At 37.2% G+C, this 22,313-nt stretch overlaps 2 protein-coding genes across 6 annotated transcripts in view; one reads left to right on the forward strand and one right to left on the reverse strand.

Moving 5' to 3' along the window:
- LOC111325183 (uncharacterized) overlaps window positions 1-16,343 on the forward strand; it is a 31,353-nt gene extending 15,010 nt beyond the window's left edge. For 2 of the 5 annotated variants that reach the window (XM_088758609.1, XM_088758618.1), the window contains 20 exons: window positions 264-335; window positions 741-812; window positions 1,409-1,474; window positions 1,808-1,879; window positions 2,847-2,918; window positions 4,604-4,675; window positions 5,272-5,337; window positions 5,671-5,742; window positions 6,710-6,781; window positions 8,476-8,547; window positions 9,140-9,205; window positions 9,538-9,609; window positions 10,574-10,645; window positions 10,962-11,036; window positions 11,504-11,575; window positions 11,848-12,808; window positions 13,315-13,396; window positions 13,489-13,557; window positions 13,857-14,144; window positions 14,599-16,343. In XM_088758609.1, coding sequence (XP_088614735.1) covers window positions 264-335; window positions 741-812; window positions 1,409-1,474; window positions 1,808-1,879; window positions 2,847-2,918; window positions 4,604-4,675; window positions 5,272-5,337; window positions 5,671-5,742; window positions 6,710-6,781; window positions 8,476-8,547; window positions 9,140-9,205; window positions 9,538-9,609; window positions 10,574-10,645; window positions 10,962-11,036; window positions 11,504-11,575; window positions 11,848-12,808; window positions 13,315-13,396; window positions 13,489-13,557; window positions 13,857-14,144; window positions 14,599-14,717 — 2,584 coding nt within the window. In that variant the 3' untranslated portion in view covers window positions 14,718-16,343. The remainder of the gene's footprint in view (window positions 1-263; window positions 336-740; window positions 813-1,408; window positions 1,475-1,807; window positions 1,880-2,846; window positions 2,919-4,603; window positions 4,676-5,271; window positions 5,338-5,670; window positions 5,743-6,709; window positions 6,782-8,475; window positions 8,548-9,139; window positions 9,206-9,537; window positions 9,610-10,573; window positions 10,646-10,961; window positions 11,037-11,503; window positions 11,576-11,847; window positions 12,809-13,314; window positions 13,397-13,488; window positions 13,558-13,856; window positions 14,145-14,598) is intronic. The other 3 variants (XM_088758613.1, XM_088758622.1, XM_088758629.1) reach the window with 3 other exon arrangements.
- A 395-nt stretch (window positions 16,344-16,738) lies between these two features.
- Window positions 16,739-22,313, reverse strand: part of LOC111325154 (Fanconi anemia group I protein) — a 35,177-nt gene continuing 29,602 nt past the window's right edge. The window contains exons 41-49 of the mRNA XM_022928892.2: window positions 22,034-22,102; window positions 21,586-21,685; window positions 20,885-21,033; window positions 20,465-20,509; window positions 20,146-20,202; window positions 18,815-18,973; window positions 18,277-18,372; window positions 17,833-17,970; window positions 16,739-17,518 (exon numbers count right to left, since the gene is read on the reverse strand). Of these exons, the coding sequence (XP_022784627.2) occupies window positions 17,387-17,518; window positions 17,833-17,970; window positions 18,277-18,372; window positions 18,815-18,973; window positions 20,146-20,202; window positions 20,465-20,509; window positions 20,885-21,033; window positions 21,586-21,685; window positions 22,034-22,102 (945 nt within the window). The 3' untranslated portion in view covers window positions 16,739-17,386. The remainder of the gene's footprint in view (window positions 17,519-17,832; window positions 17,971-18,276; window positions 18,373-18,814; window positions 18,974-20,145; window positions 20,203-20,464; window positions 20,510-20,884; window positions 21,034-21,585; window positions 21,686-22,033; window positions 22,103-22,313) is intronic.

The following is a 22,313-nucleotide window of genomic DNA, read 5'->3' on the forward strand; positions in this document are numbered from 1 at the left end:
ACTGGGAGAAAGAAGTTGGTTGAATAAGAAACTTGATGGGGTGAGGAATGTAACCCTTTCCATTTTTACCTTTCCAAGCCAATAGACTTTGGGATTTTCTAAGACAACAATGTATAATTAAGCATGAGAGATGAAATATAAAGACAATTATACTTTGTTACACTCACTGGTTCAAATCTACGTAGTCTTCCTCCTTGTTTTCTTTCGTTTTTCGGTTTGAAATCAACACATTTACCAAAAATTCTACAACCTCTTATTTTCAGGGACCTGTCTCACAACCAGTTGCAAAACTTGTCTCGAGGCGTTCTAAGCACAAATACTAAGCTGAAAGAATTGTGAGTAAAGCTCCAGTTACAATTCTAAACTGAATCAGATACTATTTAATTATACTTCATCTCTCGCTTATTTCTACTTCCGTTTGAGATCCCTTTAGAGTACAATTGAAGTGTTGTTTTGTTATAATTCTATGAAAATCAAGGAACTCAGCATTTATTTTCACGCAAAAATAGACTTTCATTGAATGAAACCAGTTGGGCACTGTAGTCCGATTGCTCAAAATTGTTTATTCTCTACCTTAGTGGATAGTTTTTGGGCTATATTTCATAGGCGAAGTGTGCGTTGGTAAAACATCTGTTCGGAACGGTGAGGAAGGGAAAGGGAAGGAATGTTGTCCGTAGTCTCAAGAGGACGTTTTGAGCGTATCTTTGACAGTTAGCTTTTATTCCAATTACTCTTTCAAGGGATTTGTCAAACAACGAGATTAAGCATCTGCCTTTGGATGTCTTCGGCAACCTAACCAGCTTGAAAAAACTGTAGGTGGCATTCGCCTTACATACCATTAAAGAATGAAGCAGTTTTCATAAAGCTTCAATTTACAAAATTTACAAAAAGCTCAATTTACTGTATATCATGAGAATGTTGATTTAATACGTTTGCCTAGTAATGATGTTGTTACTGCAACACAATAAGATGTATTAAACGGTCCAACTAAAAATTTACTGTCTTATACGGCTTATTCAAATTAATTCACCCAAGTAGTGGTCATATTTGAGCTACAAGACAATAAGAACGGTTTGCGTTTTAAAAAAGGGGATTGAATAGTGATATGACCGACCTCCCATAGTCTGGGTGCATTGCTACTGAGAATAATTGAGACGCCCACTTCGAGAGGGAGTGCAAATGACTTCTTTTATCCTAATTCTTTGGATCAGGTGGAAACACTTCATATGACTAAGAAGGATGTGTCAAATTCCGACAGTCCTAATACTTTGCCTCGCAATATTTGAACCACTCGGATTTTGTATTTGAAACAATGCGGTCATTATCCAGATAGCAGTAGAAACTATTTTAAGAATCTGTTAAGCTAATGTGATTGTTCTTTACTTTCTCTCTAAACTTTTCCCTACAGCTTTCTGTCTAGTAACAAAATTCGACGTCTGCCGCATTTCAACAATCTCTCTGAGATAGAGACGTTGTACGTATATCAAGTTTGTAATGCAAACTGGGTTAATAGAAGGATCTCGTACAAGCTGCAGTAATTAAAGGAAGTTCTGGAGACTCTTCATCATTTTACCCGAGATTCATTTCTCATATTTCTAAGTTCTAAAAGTACATAGTAGGATATACAAAAAAGGCTCAATAATCGCCTATTGAAAGGGTCAAATCTATTCGATTACGTAAGACAAGTTTTTAAGTTTCATTAGTGTTTCCCATTATTTTAAACTGCAATTAACGATCCTTGGCAATAATAGCGGCACTATTAACATAGTCTGAATAATCACACATTTCATTTCAATTTATTGTGTAGATATATAGACAACAACAGAATCGCAAATCTGTCAGCCAATCAATTCCACGGCCTGTCCAAACTGAGAGACTTGTAAGTAAAATGTACCGATTTTATTGATACATTCGGTACTTTGGTATTACATCAAGTCTTGAAAAAACGGCTTGACGGAAAGAAAATATTTACAGTCTAAGTAACTTTCCTAAACTTGCGATACTGTGATTAAATAGCTCAAATTTCGACTTCGAAAAGGAAAATCCTGGCCAAAATTTAAAAAAAGGATTTGACACTCGAAATTACTAGTAACATTTGTACCATCGCACGGGGGATTGGTTTGGCGAATTGACATTCCACCCACCCAACTCGCCTTTCTCTTGTTTTTTTCGCTCAATCAATCGAACCTGCTTTTCCAAAGGGATTTCTCTTGGAAAAGAAATAGCTGGTAAAAGAAAAACAAGGGGCTTAACAATCTTTTCCATCTATGAAAAATGGTTCATCGTATTCGTTAACCAATGCGTTGGCATTAGTGCAAAAATCAATTGACTGACGAAAGTTATCCTTGATTGCTTTGGCCGTAAATAAATTTTGATCTGTGACTGGTCCACAAAACTCGCCACATACTCTCAACGAATCAGATGCAAAACTAAAAACAATCGGTGCCCGTTCATTTCCGTTTTCCTGCTTTTCAGGTAGTTTGTTTTTCTTCATTTTGAGTTCTCATTAATTTTATTAATGATAAACCTTTGTTTCTGATTGGTCGCTGGGATAACTTTGGCTGTGTTTGTTGACATTCCATTGAAACCTGTTCTATTGTTTACGGTAAAACTACTAAATAACATTTGGAAGATGGTGTTTTAAAAAGGCAACACAAATGAAATATTTACTTTGTAACACAATCAGGTATAGTTAATTTTATCTCCATCAATTTGTCATGTTTGCCACGCTAGACGGTCTCCAAAAATATTATCAAGAATTATTGAATAATCAACATCAATTTCCGGACGATAAAAGTTTCCCATACCCTTTTCATAAACTTGTAATGATATCTCTGTTATTCAAGGGCCATTCATGTCAACCATATCACACATCTGCCACGTGGAGTTTTCGAAGGCCTGAAAAACATGCTGTCTATGTAAGCACCATTTTGTTACCTTTTGTTTGACTCCCGTTTACCGTTATCATTCCCAAAAATTTGGGACAATATGGCGGAGGCGGTTCTCGTGTTACAAGCAAAATGGCACCGAAACAGTATAAGAAAATGTATGGGAAAAGATTGTTTTTTCAAAATAGCTGTCTAAGAATATTCTTTCGCTGCGTAGTTGGAAATGTAGCTTGCATCGGTTTAAGCATCCATCGCTACGAAAAAGAAATATCAAATTCAAGCCTATCCCTTCCCAAGGTGTAAGAGTAAACTCGTAATTCTGACTCCATTTTCCCATACGAACTCTTAAAATCTGCCTCGACTAGGTGTTACAATTCTTTTCTCAAGGGAACAATCTTGTGAAGGTTCGCAACTGCGTAGTTCGATACGCATTCTGCAGAAGTTTGCTCAACTAAATCGCTCGTAAACGGTCGAATATGTTGGCCCACAAATTTCCCTTGAGCCGGGAGACCCTTCGCATTTTCACAGAGCTCAAAAGCCCAATACGCCATTTTCAAATACCCCAATTTTAGGAAGGAAGAACACGAAAGATACAAGTCCCTGTAACTACACAATTTTGCCACCATTTTCTTTGTTTTGACGTCTCCTCTGGCTTTCTGGGATAGTAAGGTACCTGGCCTTTCTCCGGCGGGGTTTTACGAAAATACAAAGTAACGTGTTCACTTCACTTCCACCGCCGCCATATTAAATTGTCTGTAACACGATATACCGCTGCCATTTCGTAACGGGCTCGAAATGTCCCCGATTTCTGGTGATGTAGTTCAGCAAAGGAATGTTTTAACCTGGAAAATGGTTGTTTTCACAAACTTAGCTGAAATAGTCATCAAAATCCGGCGGCAAGGAGTTCTTTCAGTCTTATGTTTCGCCGGCATTGATATGTTTGTATGTCATAAGCCACAAGACGCCAGTGAAGTTTTCTCATTGACTGGGAGAAAGAAGTTGGTTGAATAAGAAACTTGATGGGGTGAGGAATGTAACCCTTTCCATTTTTACCTTTCCAAGCCAATAGACTTTGGGATTTTCTAAGACAACAATGTATAATTAAGCATGAGAGATGATATATAAAGACAATTATACTTTGTTACACTCACTGGTTCAAATCTACGTAGTCTTCCTCCTTGTTTTCTTTCGTTTTTCGGTTTGAAATCAACACATTTACCAAAAATTCTACAACCTCTTATTTTCAGGGACCTGTCTCACAACCAGTTGCAAAACTTGTCTCGAGGCGTTCTAAGCACAAATACTAAGCTGAAAGAGTTATGAGTAAAGCAATTCTAAACTGAATCAGATACTATTTAATTATACTTCATCTCTCGCTTATTTCTACTTCCGTTTGAGATCCCTTTAGAGTGCAATTGAAGTGTTGTTTTGTTATAATTCTATGAAAATCAAGGAACTCAGCATTTATTTTCACGCAAAAATAGACTTTCATTGAATGAAACCAGTTGGGCACTGTAGTCCGATTGCTCAAAATTGTTTATTCTTTACCTTAGTGGATAGTTTTTGGGCTATATTTCATAGGCGAAGTGTGCGTTGGTAAAACATCTGTTCGGAACGGTGAGGAAGGGAAAGGGAAGGAATGTTGTCCGTAGTCTCAAGAAGACGTTTTGAGCGTATCTTTGACATTTAGCCTTTATTCCAATTACTCTTTCAAGGGATTTGTCAAACAACGAGATTAAGCATCTGCCTTTGGATGTCTTCGGCAACCTAACCAGCTTGAAAAAACTGTAGGTGGCATTCGCCTTACATACCATTAAAGAATGAAGCAGTTTTCATAAAGCTTCAATTTACAAAATTTACAAAAAGCTCAATTTACTGTATATCATGAGAATGTTGATTTAATACGTTTGCCTAGTAATGATGTTGTTACTGCAACACAATTAGATGTATTAAACGGTCCAACTAAAAATTTACTGTCTTATACGGTTTATTCAAATTAATTCACCCAAGTAGTGGTCATATTTGAGCTACAAGACAATAAGAACAGTTTGCGTTTTAAAAAAGGGGATTGAATAGTGATATGACCGACCTCCCATAGTCTGGGTGCATTGCTACTGAGAATAATTGAGACGCCCACTTCGAGAGGGAGTGCAAATGACTTCTTTTATCCTAATTCTTTGGATCAGGTGGAAACACTTCATATGACTAAGAAGGATGTGTCAAATTCCGACAGTCCTAATACTTTGCCTCGCAATATTTGAACCACTCGGATTTTGTATTTGAAACAATGCGGTCATTATCCAGATAGCAGTAGAAACTATTTTAAGAATCTGTTAAGCTAATGTGATTGTTCTTTACTTTCTCTCTAAACTTTTCCCTACAGCTTTCTGTCTAGTAACAAAATTCGACGTCTGCCGCATTTCAACAATCTCTCTGAGATAGAGACGTTGTACGTATATCAAGTTTGTAATGCAAACTGGGTTAATAGAAGGATCTCGTACAAGCTGCAGTAATTAAAGGAAGTTCTGGAGACTCTTCATCATTTTACCCGAGATTCATTTCTCATATTTCTAAGTTCTAAAAGTACATAGTAGGATATACAAAAAAGGCTCAATAATCGCCTATTGAAAGGGTCAAATCTATTCGATTACGTAAGACAAGTTTTTAAGTTTCATTAGTGTTTCCCATTATTTTAAACTGCAATTAACGATCCTTGGCAATAATAGCGGCACTATTAACATAGTCTGAATAATCACACATTTCATTTCAATTTATTGTGTAGATATATAGACAACAACAGAATCGCAAATCTGTCAGCCAATCAATTCCACGGCCTGTCCAAACTGAGAGACTTGTAAGTAAAATGTACCGATTTTATTGATACATTCGGTACTTTGGTATTACATCAAGTCTTGAAAAAACGGCTTGACGGAAAGAAAATATTTACAGTCTAAGTAACTTTCCTAAACTTGCGATACTGTGATTAAATAGCTCAAATTTCGACTTCGAAAAGGAAAATCCTGGCCAAAATTTAAAAAAAGGATTTGACACTCGAAATTACTAGTAACATTTGTACCATCGCACGGGGGATTGGTTTGGCGAATTGACATTCCACCCACCCAACTCGCCTTTCTCTTGTTTTTTTCGCTCAATCAATCGAACCTGCTTTTCCAAAGGGATTTCTCTTGGAAAAGAAATAGCTGGTAAAAGAAAAACAAGGGGCTTAACAATCTTTTCCATCTATGAAAAATGGTTCATCGTATTCGTTAACCAATGCGTTGGCATTAGTGCAAAAATCAATTGACTGACGAAAGTTATCCTTGATTGCTTTGGCCGTAAATAAATTTTGATCTGTGACTGGTCCACAAAACTCGCCACATACTCTCAACGAATCAGATGCAAAACTAAAAACAATCGGTGCCCGTTCATTTCCGTTTTCCTGCTTTTCAGGTAGTTTGTTTTTCTTCATTTTGAGTTCTCATTAATTTTATTAATGATAAACCTTTGTTTCTGATTGGTCGCTGGGATAACTTTGGCTGTGTTTGTTGACATTCCATTGAAACCTGTTCTATTGTTTACGGTAAAACTACTAAATAACATTTGGAAGATGGTGTTTTAAAAAGGCAACACAAATGAAATATTTACTTTGTAACACAATCAGGTATAGTTAATTTTATCTCCATCAATTTGTCATGTTTGCCACGCTAGACGGTCTCCAAAAATATTATCAAGAATTATTGAATAATCAACATCAATTTCCGGACGATAAAAGTTTCCCATACCCTTTTCATAAACTTGTAATGATATCTCTGTTATTCAAGGGCCATTCATGTCAACCATATCACACATCTGCCACGTGGAGTTTTCGAAGGCCTGAAAAACATGCTGTCTATGTAAGCACCATTTTGTTACCTTTTGTTTGACTCCCGTTTACCGTTATCATTCCCAAAAATTTGGGACAATATGGCGGAGGCGGTTCTCGTGTTACAAGCAAAATGGCACCGAAACAGTATAAGAAAATGTATGGGAAAAGATTGTTTTTTCAAAATAGCTGTCTAAGAATATTCTTTCGCTGCGTAGTTGGAAATGTAGCTTGCATCGGTTTAAGCATCCATCGCTACGAAAAAGAAATATCAAATTCAAGCCTATCCCTTCCCAAGGTGTAAGAGTAAACTCGTAATTCTGACTCCATTTTCCCATACGAACTCTTAAAATCTGCCTCGACTAGGTGTTACAATTCTTTTCTCAAGGGAACAATCTTGTGAAGGTTCGCAACTGCGTAGTTCGATACGCATTCTGCAGAAGTTTGCTCAACTAAATCGCTCGTAAACGGTCGAATATGTTGGCCCACAAATTTCCCTTGAGCCGGGAGACTCTTCGCATTTTCACAGAGCTCAAAAGCCCAATACGCCATTTTCAAATACCCCAATTTTAGGAAGGAAGAACACGAAAGATACAAGTCCCTGTAACTACACAATTTTGCCACCATTTTCTTTGTTTTGACGTCTCCTTTGGCTTTCTGGGATAGTAAGGTACCTGGCCTTTCTCCGGCGGGGTTTTACGAAAATACAAAGTAACGTGTTCACTTCACTTCCACCGCCGCCATATTAAATTGTCTGTAACACGATATACCGCTGCCATTTCGTAACGGGCTCGAAATGTCCCCGATTTCTGGTGATGTAGTTCAGCAAAGGAGTGTTTTAACCTGGAAAATGGCTGTTTTCACAAACTTAGCCGAAATATTCATCAAAATCCGGCGGCAAGGAGTTCTTTCAGTCTTATGTTTCGCCGGCATTGATATGTTTGTATGTCATAAGCCACAAGACGCCAGTGAAGTTTTCTCATTGACTGGGAGAAAGAAGTTGGTTGAATAAGAAACTTGATGGGGTGAGGAATGTAACCCTTTCCATTTTTACCTTTCCAAGCCAATAGACTTTGGGATTTTCTAAGACAACAATGTATAATTAAGCATGAGAGATGATATATAAAGACAATTATACTTTGTTACACTCACTGGTTCAAATCTACGTAGTCTTCCTCCTTGTTTTCTTTCGTTTTTCGGTTTGAAATCAACACATTTACCAAAAATTCTACAACCTCTTATTTTCAGGGACCTGTCTCACAACCAGTTGCAAAACTTGTCTCGAGGCGTTCTAAGCACAAATACTAAGCTGAAAGAGTTATGAGTAAAGCTCCAGTTACAATTCTAAACTGAATCAGATACTATTTAATTATACTTCATCTCTCGCTTATTTCTACTTCCGTTTGAGATCCCTTTAGAGTACAATTGAAGTGTTGTTTTGTTATAATTCTATGAAAATCAAGGAACTCAGCATTTATTTTCACGCAAAAATAGACTTTCATTGAATGAAACCAGTTGGGCACTGTAGTCCGATTGCTCAAAATTGTTTATTCTTTACCTTAGTGGATAGTTTTTGGGCTATATTTCATAGGCGAAGTGTGCGTTGGTAAAACATCTGTTCGGAACGGTGAGGAAGGGAAAGGGAAGGAATGTTGTCCGTAGTCTCAAGAGGACGTTTTGAGCGTATCTTTGACAGTTAGCTTTTATTCCAATTACTCTTTCAAGGGATTTGTCAAACAACGAGATTAAGCATCTGCCTTTGGATGTCTTCGGCAACCTAACCAGCTTGAAAAAACTGTAGGTGGCATTCGCCTTACATACCATTAAAGAATGAAGCAGTTTTCATAAAGCTTCAATTTACAAAATTTACAAAAAGCTCAATTTACTGTATATCATGAGAATGTTGATTTAATACGTTTGCCTAGTAATGATGTTGTTACTGCAACACAATTAGATGTATTAAACGGTTCAACTAAAAATTTACTGTCTTATACGGTTTATTCAAATTAATTCACCCAAGTAGTGGTCATATTTGAGCTACAAGACAATAAGAACAGTTTGCGTTTTAAAAAAGGGGATTGAATAGTGATATGACCGACCTCCCATAGTCTGGGTGCATTGCTACTGAGAATAATTGAGACGCTTCGAGAGGGAGTGCAAATGACTTCTTTTATCCTAATTCTTTGGATCAGGTGGAAACACTTCATATGACTAAGAAGGATGTGTCAAATTCCGACAGTCCTAATACTTTGCCTCGCAATATTTGAACCACTCGGATTTTGTATTTGAAACAATGCGGTCATTATCCAGATAGCAGTAGAAACTATTTTAAGAATCTGTTAAGCTAATGTGATTGTTCTTTACTTTCTCTCTAAACTTTTCCCTACAGCTTTCTGTCTAGTAACAAAATTCGACGTCTGCCGCATTTCAACAATCTCTCTGAGATAGAGACGTTGTACGTATATCAAGTTTGTAATGCAAACTGGGTTAATAGAAGGATCTCGTACAAGCTGCAGTAATTAAAGGAAGTTCTGAAGACTCTTCATCATTTTACCCGAGAATCGTCTCTCATATTTCTAAGTTCGAAAAGTACATAGTCGGATATACAAAAAAGGCTCAATAATCGCCTATTGAAAGGGTCAAATCCATTCGATTACGTAAGACAAGTTTTAAATTTCATTAGTGTTTCCCATCATTTTAAACTGCAATTAACGATTCTTGGCAATAATGGCGGCACTATTAACATAGTGTGAATAATCACACATTCCATTCTAATTTACTGTGTAGATATATAGACAACAACAGAATCGCAAATCTGTCAGCCAATCAATTCCACGGCCTGTCCAAACTGAGAGACTTGTAAGTAAAATGTACCGATTTTATCGATACATTCGGTACTTTGGTATTACATCAAGTCTGGAAAAAATGGCTTGACGGAAAAAAATGTTTACAGTCTAAGTAACTTTCCTAAACTTGCGATACTGTGATTAAATAGCTCAAATTTCGACTTCGAAAAGGAAAATCCTGGCAAAATTTTAAAAAAGGATTTGACACTCGAAATTACTAGTAACATTTGTACCATCGCACGGGGGATTGGTTTGGCGAATTGACATTTCACCCACCCAACTCGCCTTTCTCTTGTTTTTTTCGCTCAATCAATCGAACCTGCTTTTCCAAAGGGATTTCTCTTGGAAAAGAAATAGCTGGTAAAAGAAAAACAAGGGGCTTAACAATCTTTTCCATCTACGAAAAATGGTTCATCGTATTCGTTAACCAATGCGTTGGCATTAGTGCAAAAATCAATTGATTGACGAAAGTTATCCTTGATTGCTTTGGCCGTAAATAAATTTTGATCTGTGACTGGTCCACAAAACTCGCCACATACTCTCAACGAATCAGATGCAACTAAAAACAATCGGTGCCCGTTCATTTCCGTTTTCCTGCTCTCCAGGTAGTTTGTTTTTCTTCATTTTGAGTTCTCGTTAATTTATTTAATGATAAACCTTTGTTTCTGATTGGTCGCTGGGATAACTTTGGCTGTGTTTTTTGACATTCCATTGAAACCTGTTCTATTGTTTACGGTAAAACTACTAAATAACATTTGGAAGATGGTGTTTTAAAAAGGCAACAGCAAATGAAATATTTACTTTGTAACACAATCAGGTATAGTTAATTTTATCTCCATCAATTTGTCATGTTTCCCACGCTAGACGGTCTCCAAAAATATTATCAAGAATTATTGAATAATCAACATCAATTTCCGGACGATAAAAGTTTCCCATACCCTTTTCATAAAATTGTAATGATATCTCTGTTCCTCAAGGGCCATTCATGACAACGATATCACACATCTGCCACATGGAGTTTTCGAAGGCCTGAAAAACATGCTGTCTATGTAAGCACCATTTTCTTACCTTTCGTTTGACTCTTGATAGTTAATCTTTGAAGGGGCAAAAAGGATCTCGGGAAGTTACTACCAAAACATTCGGACAAATTGCACTTACAACGCTCTCGAAAGGAAATCATTTATCTTCTCAAGCTTCTGTAAAAAAAAGCGGCTCATTTCCTCACACCGTTCCATTTGTAAATCTACCGCAATAATATCGTCCGCAGTTGTCACTCTCAATACAGTTTTCCACTGGTGTTACGACAACTCACGTTGTGACACGTACCTGTCAGTCTATGATCTTCAATGTTCTCTTACTTTTTAGGAGCTTTCATCTCAATAAAATCCGCAATGTGTCCAAAGAACATTTCAAAGATGTCGCACCAACCATACGATCCCTGTGAGTATACACAAACTGACATTATCCAAGGTTTCCGGAATTTTACAGATAAAGTTCTTACTTACAGTAGAATTTTGGCGTAAGATGAAGTTGGGCGATTCAGCATATTGGATTAGGTTTTAAATTTTACACTGGAAAAGTGTGATTATGTTGGCACCATAGGTCTCATTGAACTGCTCGCTCGTATTCCAACGTTCCCGGAGGTCTCCTACTCTCACGATTTAAAACGTGTAGGTATCACCAAACTTAAAGCACGATTGGCTATTGCGAGAATGGTATACCTCTCCATTCTCTTATGCTTCAAACCACACTAGAAAATTTACCAAGTCTGTGTGTTCCTGGGGTCGGCGAGTTAGTTGGTTAAAAGGAGTGAACACCCTTGTGGAGATTATCAGGGTGGAAAAGAAGTATGACTCTATAAAATGAGTATGGATTACTATGCTGTACTGATTTCCTCTAATTTGCAGGTACTTTCATCACAACCGAATGCGAAAGCTACCAGAAGGATTCCTCTCTACTATGCCAAATTTAACAAGAGCGTGAGTAAGCTAGAATACTCTGAAAGCTTGGTCTAAAGCGATTTAGATCTTTCATCCACAATTGTAAGACTACAGAGCACTAAAATTTTCTTGTAACCGTATCAATACACTCGATAATAAAACAAGACAGAACTCTTTCTACTTTAAAATCGTAACAAAGGCAACTATCAAGTTCCTTTTTTCTTAATGTTAATTACAGCAACTCTTCCACCATTTCTATACCAGGTTTTTACCTCTTTTGATAATTATTTGAAATGTTTTTTGAAACGTAGGACTGTAGACACCAACATGATGTGCTGTCACTTAACGAAAGAGGACGCGGATTGCGATTATGTCTATGTCGACAGTTTTGCCAGTTGTGAAACAATGTTCAGAAATCGAGCTGCTAGGACATGTATCTGGGCGATCGCAACCATGTCTCTGGTTGGAGCTATATTTGTCATCACATGGCGAATGGTCTACAGGGAGACAAATATTGTACAGCCAATCATGTTGATTCACTTGGCGGTATCTGATGGGTTAATGGGTATTTACCTGATCACCATAGGTTGGAAGGATGCTACATGGGCAGGGCAATATCACTTGCATGATTATAACTGGCGAACAAGTCTTGCATGCCAGATAACTGGTGCAATCGCTGTGTTATCAAGCGAGGTCTCACTGATGCTTCTTTCTCTTATCTCTGCTGACAGGCTAAAAAATATTGTGTTCCCTTTCCATGTTGGTGGACTAACCAACAAAGCCACTCATGCTTTGTGCTTTATTATCTGGATTATCGGTTTCATAATTGCTTTTCTTCCCACCATTGGCATTCAGTATTTTAGAGCCCCTGCTGGAGATGATCACTTTTACGGCAAAAATGTTGTGTGTCTCCCACTTCAGCTCTCTAATGATAAGGCACCTGGTTGGGAATATTCTGTTGTTGTCTTCGTTGGCTTGAATTTGACTTTTGTTGCCTTTGTCGTCTTGGCCTATCTTGCAATAGTTATAAACAGATGTCAGGTCCAGGCAATGTCAGCCAACACCCAGCGAGAGACAGCTCTTGCCAAACGGGTGTTTTTGATCATCCTGACTGACTGTGTCTGCTGGATGCCCATTATTGTGATTGGACTCCGGTCCATAGTGGAAAAGTCGTTCAGTACATCAGGAGATCTCGCCGTGTGGATTGCAGTGTTTGTTCTTCCACTCAACTCTGCCATTAATCCGATTCTATACACCTTGTCCACAACTCAGGTAATCGTCACTCGAAAACTTATAAATACTTTAAAATTCTATTAAAAAGAAATAAAGCTTACAGATTTGTTATTTCATTTACCTTGGCACAAATTTCGTACCTCTTACACGACGTTTAGAATGAAATAAAAGATGGCAGTTTAAAATGACCAACTCTGGAGCAAAAGACGAAATAAAATATGTGGAAATCAATAAGCATTAAGGATTTAACCAACAAAATGTTGCAAGCTTCCTAACAGAATGTGAATCGAAGAAAGCATGGGGTATGTAAGAGACTGCACATTTCTTTTGATCTTTGGAAAATATCCTTGCGCAAGTGTTTGAAAATGGATCACAGATTTTCAGAAATGACAAGTAAAATACTTTATCATAAAATGTACAATTTGAGTTTCACAATCTCAAAAACAGATGCATTTCAACGAAAAGCTTTAGGATTTAGGATGTAATTATCATAAAAGGAAAACTCTTAATTCAAAGTAAACAAACCTTTTCTGTTACAAATACAGGTTCGAGACGTTCTAAAAGCAAAATGGCAACAGCTGTGCCGTTATTTCGTGGCAAAGTGTGGTCGAACCAAGAACGGAGAAGGTATGGCAACCACTGATGTTTGGCTTTAGCTGGTTATTATATTCAATAAATTAGATAGAAAATCGATTGTCTTAATTTTGTCTTTCATTAAGGGGGGAGACATACAGGTACTGTGCAGACTTTGGCGATGAGGGCACTAAATACTGCTGGAGGGGAGGAGGGTATGTGAACTAAAGAGAAAAAAAAACCATTTTCACTTCCGTTTAAAGTTATGCTGTCTAATTCAGTCAGTGTTATTTGGTTTTACACCACCAAACGTTGGCCACTACGTTAGCTAGTTGTGGCCATTTCTTTTGGCCTCTGTCCTTCACCATAATACATTTCAGTAAGCAAGAACCAGTGCAACTTCATCGGTTTTTGCTCTGTGACGATGTTCTTTAATTCACTTGTTTACTTGGTAACGAAAGAAAAGTACACATCCCACATTTACTAATATCTTATATTTGCATGTTCCACACAGGACCAAACAAAGAAGCCTTGGAGGAACCTGAAAAAGAGCAAGCGGAGGTTCCCAAACATGAGGACCCAAGGGTAGAACATACTGAACCCCAAGATAAAGAACCACAGGACATAAAACGCAAAAAACCTCCCAAGCCAGGACAGCCAGAAACTGAGCCTTTTGAGTCCAATGAGCAAATCACAGCGCAGCCGAAGAAAACAAGGACTGAAGATCATACAAAGTCCCAGAACGATGCTGCTGCAAATTCACAGTATGAGCAGCAACATGCAGATTTTTCTGGGGAAGAAGGTATGGTTTAAGTTACTTGTAAAATTGTTTAAACGTTTATCCCCATTAATCTGTTCATGTTGTCCTTCAGCAGCATTGTTGAAATATATACAAATTAATCGAATGAAGCCTTACACTAAAAAGTAAACTGTTTCACAAATCCGAGCTTTCGCCGATCGACGAAAGCTCGGATTTGTGAAACATTTTACTTTTTACAGCAGTGTAAGACTTCATTCGATTAATTTGTATATATTTATCTCCATTATTTAGCCGAATATCAACGATTCAGATCTATTTATGAATTCTCTTATTCATAATTACGCAAACGTAGGGTCATTACAACAATGTTGCCTGGAAACACGTTATGGTGTAACTTGGAGCATCTTGTTCCATTAAAGTTGACAAAAAATTACTCAGGCAACCTGCTAGAATTTAAAGTCGTAAATGTTGACGATTTTGTTCCATTATTTAACAGAGCAAAACCAAGGATTAGACGATGACAATGACCGCTCAGAAGCCCAAGAAACTGCGGAAGCTCCGCAGACAAAAACTGATGGGGAACTCTCCGAGACAATGATGGACACAGCTCTGTAGTCAGTAACTACCTCAAGTTACACCTGAATGAGTTGTCCCCATAAAAATTACGTACTCTGTGTTTGCTGTATACCAGGTTTCGCCTCAATCTAAGAGCTTAATATTCATTAAGTCATCAGGCTCACAAAAGATTAACAGTCCTCTGAAACATAAATCTTTATCAGTGTGTCCCCTCTGAGGGTGTCCCGAGGCAGAGGTTCCTCGGAGACTCCGTAGTGATCAGATTTCTTGACTCTCAATAAGTCCTTCAAATAATTTCTGAGACGCGTTCTACTTGAATGTGTAACGAAGGAAATTTGCACTGAGAGAAGGCAACCAAAATTATCTTTTCCATTGGATACAGCAGGATTGCCCATTAATAACTTTAAGAAGGTACCAGAAGTTATTGAAATACCCTTTTATCCAATCTAAAAATCTTGTCAGCGAAAAAGGCTTGTTAATGTTGCATTCCCTCCAAAGTCTTCAAAAGCGTAGTGTTTGTTCTGCAGCCGATTCCGGATCTCGACCAAAGGTAGCTAGGAGTTCAAAGATGATGTTTGAAGCAACATCCTTTAAATGCCACTCTTTGTTGCTCACTTTAACTCGACATTCATCTGTCATGAGTACTGCTGTACAGCTAAGTTAGCACTCTCGCAACGGAACTCAAACGTAGTTCTAAAACTCACAATAAACCGAGCAAAGTGACGATGGTAACGAACTGCAAAGTTTAGTTGTCTAATAACAGATTTTAAACTGGAGTCTTGGCGTCCTACGAATGTTGAAATTTACCAATCCTCACCCCTTATAGTGGACAGAAAGCACAGGATTCTAGTAAGCGCTTCTGATTGACAACAGTAGTATAAACTATGAGTAAATATTTAAGGCGTACCAAAAAAAAAAAAAAAAAAAAAAAGAATGATGAAAGAATCCACTCATGCACCCAAGGAAGCGTTGGGAGACTTGCAATAATGTTCAGTGAATTCTGAACAGCCGTAGAACGAAACTGTGCGTACTTAAAAGGCTATGTAGGAGTGTCCTTAGATAGAGAGTAGAATACATTACCCTTACTGTATTCAAAATGTTAGGAAGCTATAAATGGCGACAATGAAAAACAGTAGTTAAGTATTAATCATAATTACTCAACTTCACCCACCAAACAAAGCATGTATGGGCAAATTAGAAGGATCATAGTAAAGTTAAGTGAGTATTGGAGTAGCCGTCTTACGTAACAAAAAAAAAAAGTTTTAAACTCTGTGTTTAAAATAATGTTCTTAGATGAAGACGATCAAGAATGTTGCTCATTATTCATTAGTTTCAGTTTAATTTTTAAGTAACTCTTGGTGGCCACACTGAATAACAGTGCTCGGCCATATTACATATTTACTCAACTACATACAGCATACTAAGCAGGGTGTGAAAGTCAGATATTGCATTTTTGTCTGGCCCATTCATTTATTCTGATTTGTTGTTAAATTAAGATAAGTTTGGTAAAGCTTGAACAATCCTAACACATTAGAACAGAACAAGTCATGCACGTTGCATGTGCCCGGAATTACCCACCAGAGAGAAAATCATTAAGGCCCCATAATGGGGATTTTGTCAAGCTTCTTTAACTGATTCAATAAATAAAGATTTAAAACAAAATGAGACATGAAAGATAATTATATATAAACAGGCAAAAATGGAATATAAAGGAGGCGATCTAGGGAATGTTTAACCTTCCTATACAAGATATATCTTCCAATATTTCTGTCCTCATGTCATTCACATTTCCTTTCCTTTATATGCTTCCGTCAACCAGAATTGGAATAACATCTCGTTACATCGAAATATTGTCAGGACAATTGAAAAAACCCCTTGATCAACCCTGACTCTTGAAAACACAATAAATTCAACCGCCAAAGCTCTTGGGAAAAGAGTTATCAGCAAAGTCTGTTGAAGTACATTATTTTCTATGCCTGGGTGGATTTAAAGTCACGGTCCAGCAATCACTCCAAACTTCTTTGGGACAAATAGGAAACAAAACACGATGGACATAGACGTTGGGGTCACACACACAAATTTAATATATGCAGCGCCTACCGTGATTGTCACTTTCATGCAATCTTTTCAAACAGGAATTTAACAGTTTGAATTTTTATTTGCAAGGTTTCTTTTTAGTACTTGTTGTAAGGAACAAAAACTTTTGCAACGGGACGAACCCTTTTTTTCACATTGGGCTTGTGCGAGTTTGCCACAAATACCCCTTGATAGACATTAACATTGAAATAAAAATGTAAAGGCTTTTGCTTGCAGTTACGGAAGTGGCACCAAGTCTACCACAAGAGAAATGGAATTCTGTAAATTCAATCTAAGGAATTGTGGCTGCAACAAACTATAAAGGTGGCACACAATACAGCTTAGTTTACCCGAGACAACAGTGAACCCTTTCAAACTAGATTAGTGTCCTAGCAATTGTTAAGTCCCCAAAAAGGAATGGTCCATCTGTAAGTTATTCATATCAGTTGTAGGGTAGTGCAATTCCAAATTTTGTGTCATGGGAAATAATAATGATTAATAATAGCGCCCATGCTGTTTAAAAAAGGACGAGAGCTGTGTTGAAAACTGAGAAATGATTGTCCTCGCAGGTAGCGTAAGATTACCTAATTCCTCTCTCTTATCCAGTTGCAATGTAAGAGTGGTGTTTAATTTTATTTGTTCTCTTGCGACAATGGCTTGTTTGATGACTTCTGTTTTGAATTTAGTTTGCTTGCTTTCTTATTTGTTTCCATCAACTTCCCTTTTTTTGGTGGAGGTTCTTTATTTTCTTCTTCAGATTTATCCTGCGGCAGAAAAAAATAGAGACAAACTACAACTTTATGGTAAATTTACACTACCAAAACTGAACCTGTCATAAAATTGTCAGATTAAAAACGCCCGTTACACAAGAAATTTTTAAAGTTTGAAAACCATTAAATGGAGCACTGGTTTTGTTGGAACTTTATTGATTTTCGGATATTTTTATCTACATGTATTTAGTAGAGTTCATTAGATGTTTCCAGCAGATGTAGACACCGCAGTAATATACATTCAACGCATGGCGAAAAATAAATTGATAAATATCAATAAGTTGATGAATTATACTGAAACCACTAACCTCTTCTTGCTCCTCTTCCTCGCCCTCAACATCTTCGCCTTCGCTGCTTGAATCTTCTTTCAGAGCAGCCTCGAGGGTCGCACCATTTATTCGAAAGTCTCGTGCCAAACTGCGTTTAAAGTGTTCCATCAGATTGATCTACAAGAGTTCAACAACAAGGTTAAGAAACCATATAGCTCAGTAATGACGATTCAATAGCGGAATTTTCCGATACAAAACTCATTTGCATCATTTACTACTTGGAATCATAGACGAAAGTAAAGAAAAGAACCATATCTTGGTGACATCTTTAATAATTCGATCTTAAGCAGAAACTTTTTAAGGTTGTAAGGACAAGACAATCGAAAGTTTTGACTACAGTTCTGAAAATTGTAAAGGGACGCCACCCTTAACTTCACAGCTGGAGACAATTGACTGAGAAACCTGTAATTAATCCTTTCTTACCTTGGACTTTTTGGAAAGCTGTATTAGGTAACGCTCATACTGCTCCATTGCATATATCAAGTTCGGCACTGACTTCATCTCTTTCAGAACTTTTGCCTAAATATGTAATTTGGGAAGAAAGCTACGTTTCAAGTAGTGTAGTCTTAAAATTCAAAATAAGTCCTGAGGAAATATCAGGGAGATCCATTCGCACATGTCTACCGCATGGCCGATGTGCGCCTACTTTAGTCATTTAAAAGTTCCAAGAAGTTGATGAAGCAAATTTGGTGGAAGATTGATACCCCAAGAGAGCATTTCCATAGTTCTGGTTGTTGTTGTTTCAGTGTTAAATGAAACTTATAAACTGTCGATTTTGTCTTTGAAAGTTTACCATGCTTAAATACGGTAATTTCCCATAAAGACGTGGCTAAAACCAACAACCTGTATAGTAGGTACTGGACAAAACCTTACCTGTGGTTTGATACGGATCAAAATCTATCTGGTAGCATAATCGACTAAAACAAACCCAAGCTTGGTGCTAAAAAAGGTTTTTACTAACCTTCCCTGACATATTCATTCCTTTGGGTGCCTTTTTCTTCTCTTTGGTTTTATTTTTCGTTATGGTGCTCTTCTCCAAAAGAGTTTGGCTTTGTGTGGCTTGGATGTATGTCAGAAGAGCATACACTTGCTGCGACAAGTGGGTGCCTGTCATTTTGACCTGTAGACAGATTTCACTTTACCTCAGTGAATTTTCTACCTTTTCCGTATCAAACTTTGCCTATTGTTTTGGTTAGGATTTTTTAAGACAATGAAGCTTTTGTTGTCTGTCTTTTGGGATTTTTCTGTTCGGTGACGCGAACTTAGACACGGGTTAACTTGGTTCTAGTTCGCAAATTTTCAATGACGACATTTTGTTTCTCACGGGAGCCTACTAGGGAAAACACAGACAGATTAGCAGGGCGTGAGTTAGTAAATGTCGGTGCCTAAGAAACCGAGGCCTTTTAAAAATTTTAATGGATTTTAGCATGCCTGTAAGGGTTATACGGAACAAATGCGAGGGATTACTGAAGAACTAAAGAAAGAAAATTATACCCATTTTTAAGGTTATCGGAAACTAAATTTTTAGGGGAGAAGTATACCTTAGAAGATGTAGTTTTTATTAAAAAAAAACAAAAACAAAAAAAAACAAATCCAACAGTCACAATAGTAACCTTCCCTCTGGAAAATTGTCACTAAGTAGGCATATAATTCACCTGTGGACTCCATCATTTTGAAAAGAAGTCGGTAATCTGGCCACGTATGCAAAAGCACAATGCGCAAATTCGAAACAACTGATGCTGAAGAATGGCTTTTTGTGAAACACCTAAATGTTATCGCGACGCGATAAAATGAAGAAGAGTGAGCCGCAGGTAAGCAGCTGGGTTGCTGAGCAGTTTGAAAGGGCGGCGTCTTCGGTCAAGTTTTACGAACACAAGAAGACAGTTTTCGATGGGTTAGGCAACTCTTGAGAATCACTACCACAACTTTATTTAATCTTTGTTATGGCTGGAATAAAATATGTATGTTCTGAAACACAGTTCTTCTTTAAGGGAGATCACTAAGACAGATATTCCATATCTTCAACATACTCTCCATCACCATTTTTACCAAAACAACTCGTCAAACTGATAAATTTCAAAAGATGCAATACACAAAATGAATTTTTCTTACCAGAAAGTTACCAAAACACTGCTGTTGCAATATATTAAATATTGACCGTTGGCAAGAGAAAACCATAACAGAGAGGCTGGTCAATTTACGGATACTTTTCGTTTTCTTGCTGCATTCTCTTATGATGTTCAACAGGACAAGTATTCATTAACGAAAACCAAAAACAATCTTCTCACTCACCAGCTTTTCAAACTTTGCAGGGAAGTAACCAAGTCTTTGGTTATAAAGCGACAAATACTATAACATGGGGAAAAGTGATAATGATAATAGTGTAGATTATTAAAAGACTGAAAAATACATTATGGTGGGGATTAAACGCCGCACAAAATTTCTAAAATACTCCAGGCAACCCTAGGCCTCCCGGGCCTCGCAAACTGATTCCATGTTGAGCGATCCATGTTCCAGGCCTGGTCAAACTCTTCTCTTTGGTACTTACTAAAGCTAAATTATGTTTCATTTGATATAATGTACAATAGATATTAAAAACCTTTAAACTTACATGTTTCGTAAGAGAACCGAGAGTGACATACATTTTGGTCAGCACCTATAATAATAGATATGAAGTAACACCGAGTATTAAAGCTTCCATCCTCAAGTCACAGAAAGTACATGTAGCCAACTGACATTTTAGCCACTTCAAACAGCCCGCAATTGGGTATGTTCTTTATACTACTTGTAATCTCATCAGCTCTTACAGTACTGTCTTTGACCACAAAGTTATACAGTTAAATTAAATATATCATAAACAGACTTTACAATCAAACATTTTCAACAGTGAGCAAGCATCCGTCAAGTACATAGGACATGTGACAAATAACATAGGACATGGTAGAAGGGACAAAAAAAAATGGACAATGCAAAGACCAACAAAGAGCTAAAAAAAGAAAAAACCGAGGCTGTACTGTATGTAGTAAATCACCTTCAGCGTTGCCTCAGTGCAGGGACCTTCTGGAAGAGCAGACTGCGACAGTTCGTGGAGAGCAGAAACAACAGTACAGAGACGTTGGCACAATGCCTGCTCCAACATACCACGAGGGAAACTATCAGGAGAATCTGGCACCTTTTCGTCTGTACAATAGGGTTTAAAGGAAAAAATATCTACCAAACCTAAACTATCTCAAACCCGTTTTCATAGAAAAAAGTGATAATTTGAGAAACATGAGAAATATACTTTTCCTAATGGTGCACTAACCACCAAGGGCGAGTATTTAAAAGCAAGCATAACACTATACCAGGCTTAACTGTCAATGTAGCGTGTAATATTGCATACAGATAACCAAATATAACTTTAAAGATTTCAGGTCAAGCCAGTCATAATCTATCCTGTCAAATGTCCATTCTGTACACACTACGTAACTACTGACACAAAGAAGGTAAAACTACCTCTTTTGGCCAAACACTTCCTTACTTCCTTCCAACTTAAAGTAACGTTCAGTTAATTGTCCGTCAGGAAAGTCTCAACTAGCAATGACAAAACGATTTTCCTAAAATCTTTATTAGGTTAACATGGAGCAATCCAAGACTCTCTTTCAATAGGCCCAGCTACAAGCCATAAGAAGCGCCACCTACAAAACAGTTTTGCTTTCCCTTTGACGTGATAATTTTCTGTATAACGCTCACCTGTTAGTCTTGTTGCTGATGATGTCATGTCACCTTTTACCTTTACAAGTGCCCTGTCCATTTCATCTACAATTTTTTCAACTTGATTTACTAAAAGGAGCTATAATAGATAAAGTATGTGTTGTTACGAAACATCACAGAGAGTTCAAATAGTAAGTGTTCTAACACTGATGATAACTTAAAATAACTAATGATAACTTACTGCAGGCTTTATTTTCTTTTATACCCTTCATTGTGTGCAAGAGTTACAATGATTATACCTCATCTCTTACTTTTTTGAACCCATGTTTGTATCAGTGCTGACAAGATTATGATAAAATGATGAAAGTGAATTGAAACATTGAGAAAAAAGGTGGGAAAAAGATCAAGTAAGTAGCGAAAATAACATGAACATCTATCAATTGCATTTGGTAATAGATTACTCCATTCACAATGATGACTGACTTACAGCAACAGAAGGTGCAGCAGTCCTTTGGTTAATAATCGCATAGTGTGTTCTGTTTTCAACTTCAATTTCCTGATTAAAAAAAAAGACAGAGATAAAAACAACTTACAACCAATTTTAACTTCCAACACCACATAAACTTCCAATGATAGAACGTATCTTAATGCCAAGGAGGAAGGTCTTTGATCAGCATGCTGGGCACTTCTATTTATAGTCTTACATGTTCTAATCTCTTAGTTTTTACTTGTAAAGTTTACCAAGAGTGAATGGAAAATCACCTTTC

Source organism: Stylophora pistillata, chromosome 1 (assembly GCF_964205215.1).
Source record: "Stylophora pistillata chromosome 1, jaStyPist1.2, whole genome shotgun sequence".
NCBI lineage: Eukaryota > Metazoa > Cnidaria > Anthozoa > Scleractinia > Pocilloporidae > Stylophora > Stylophora pistillata.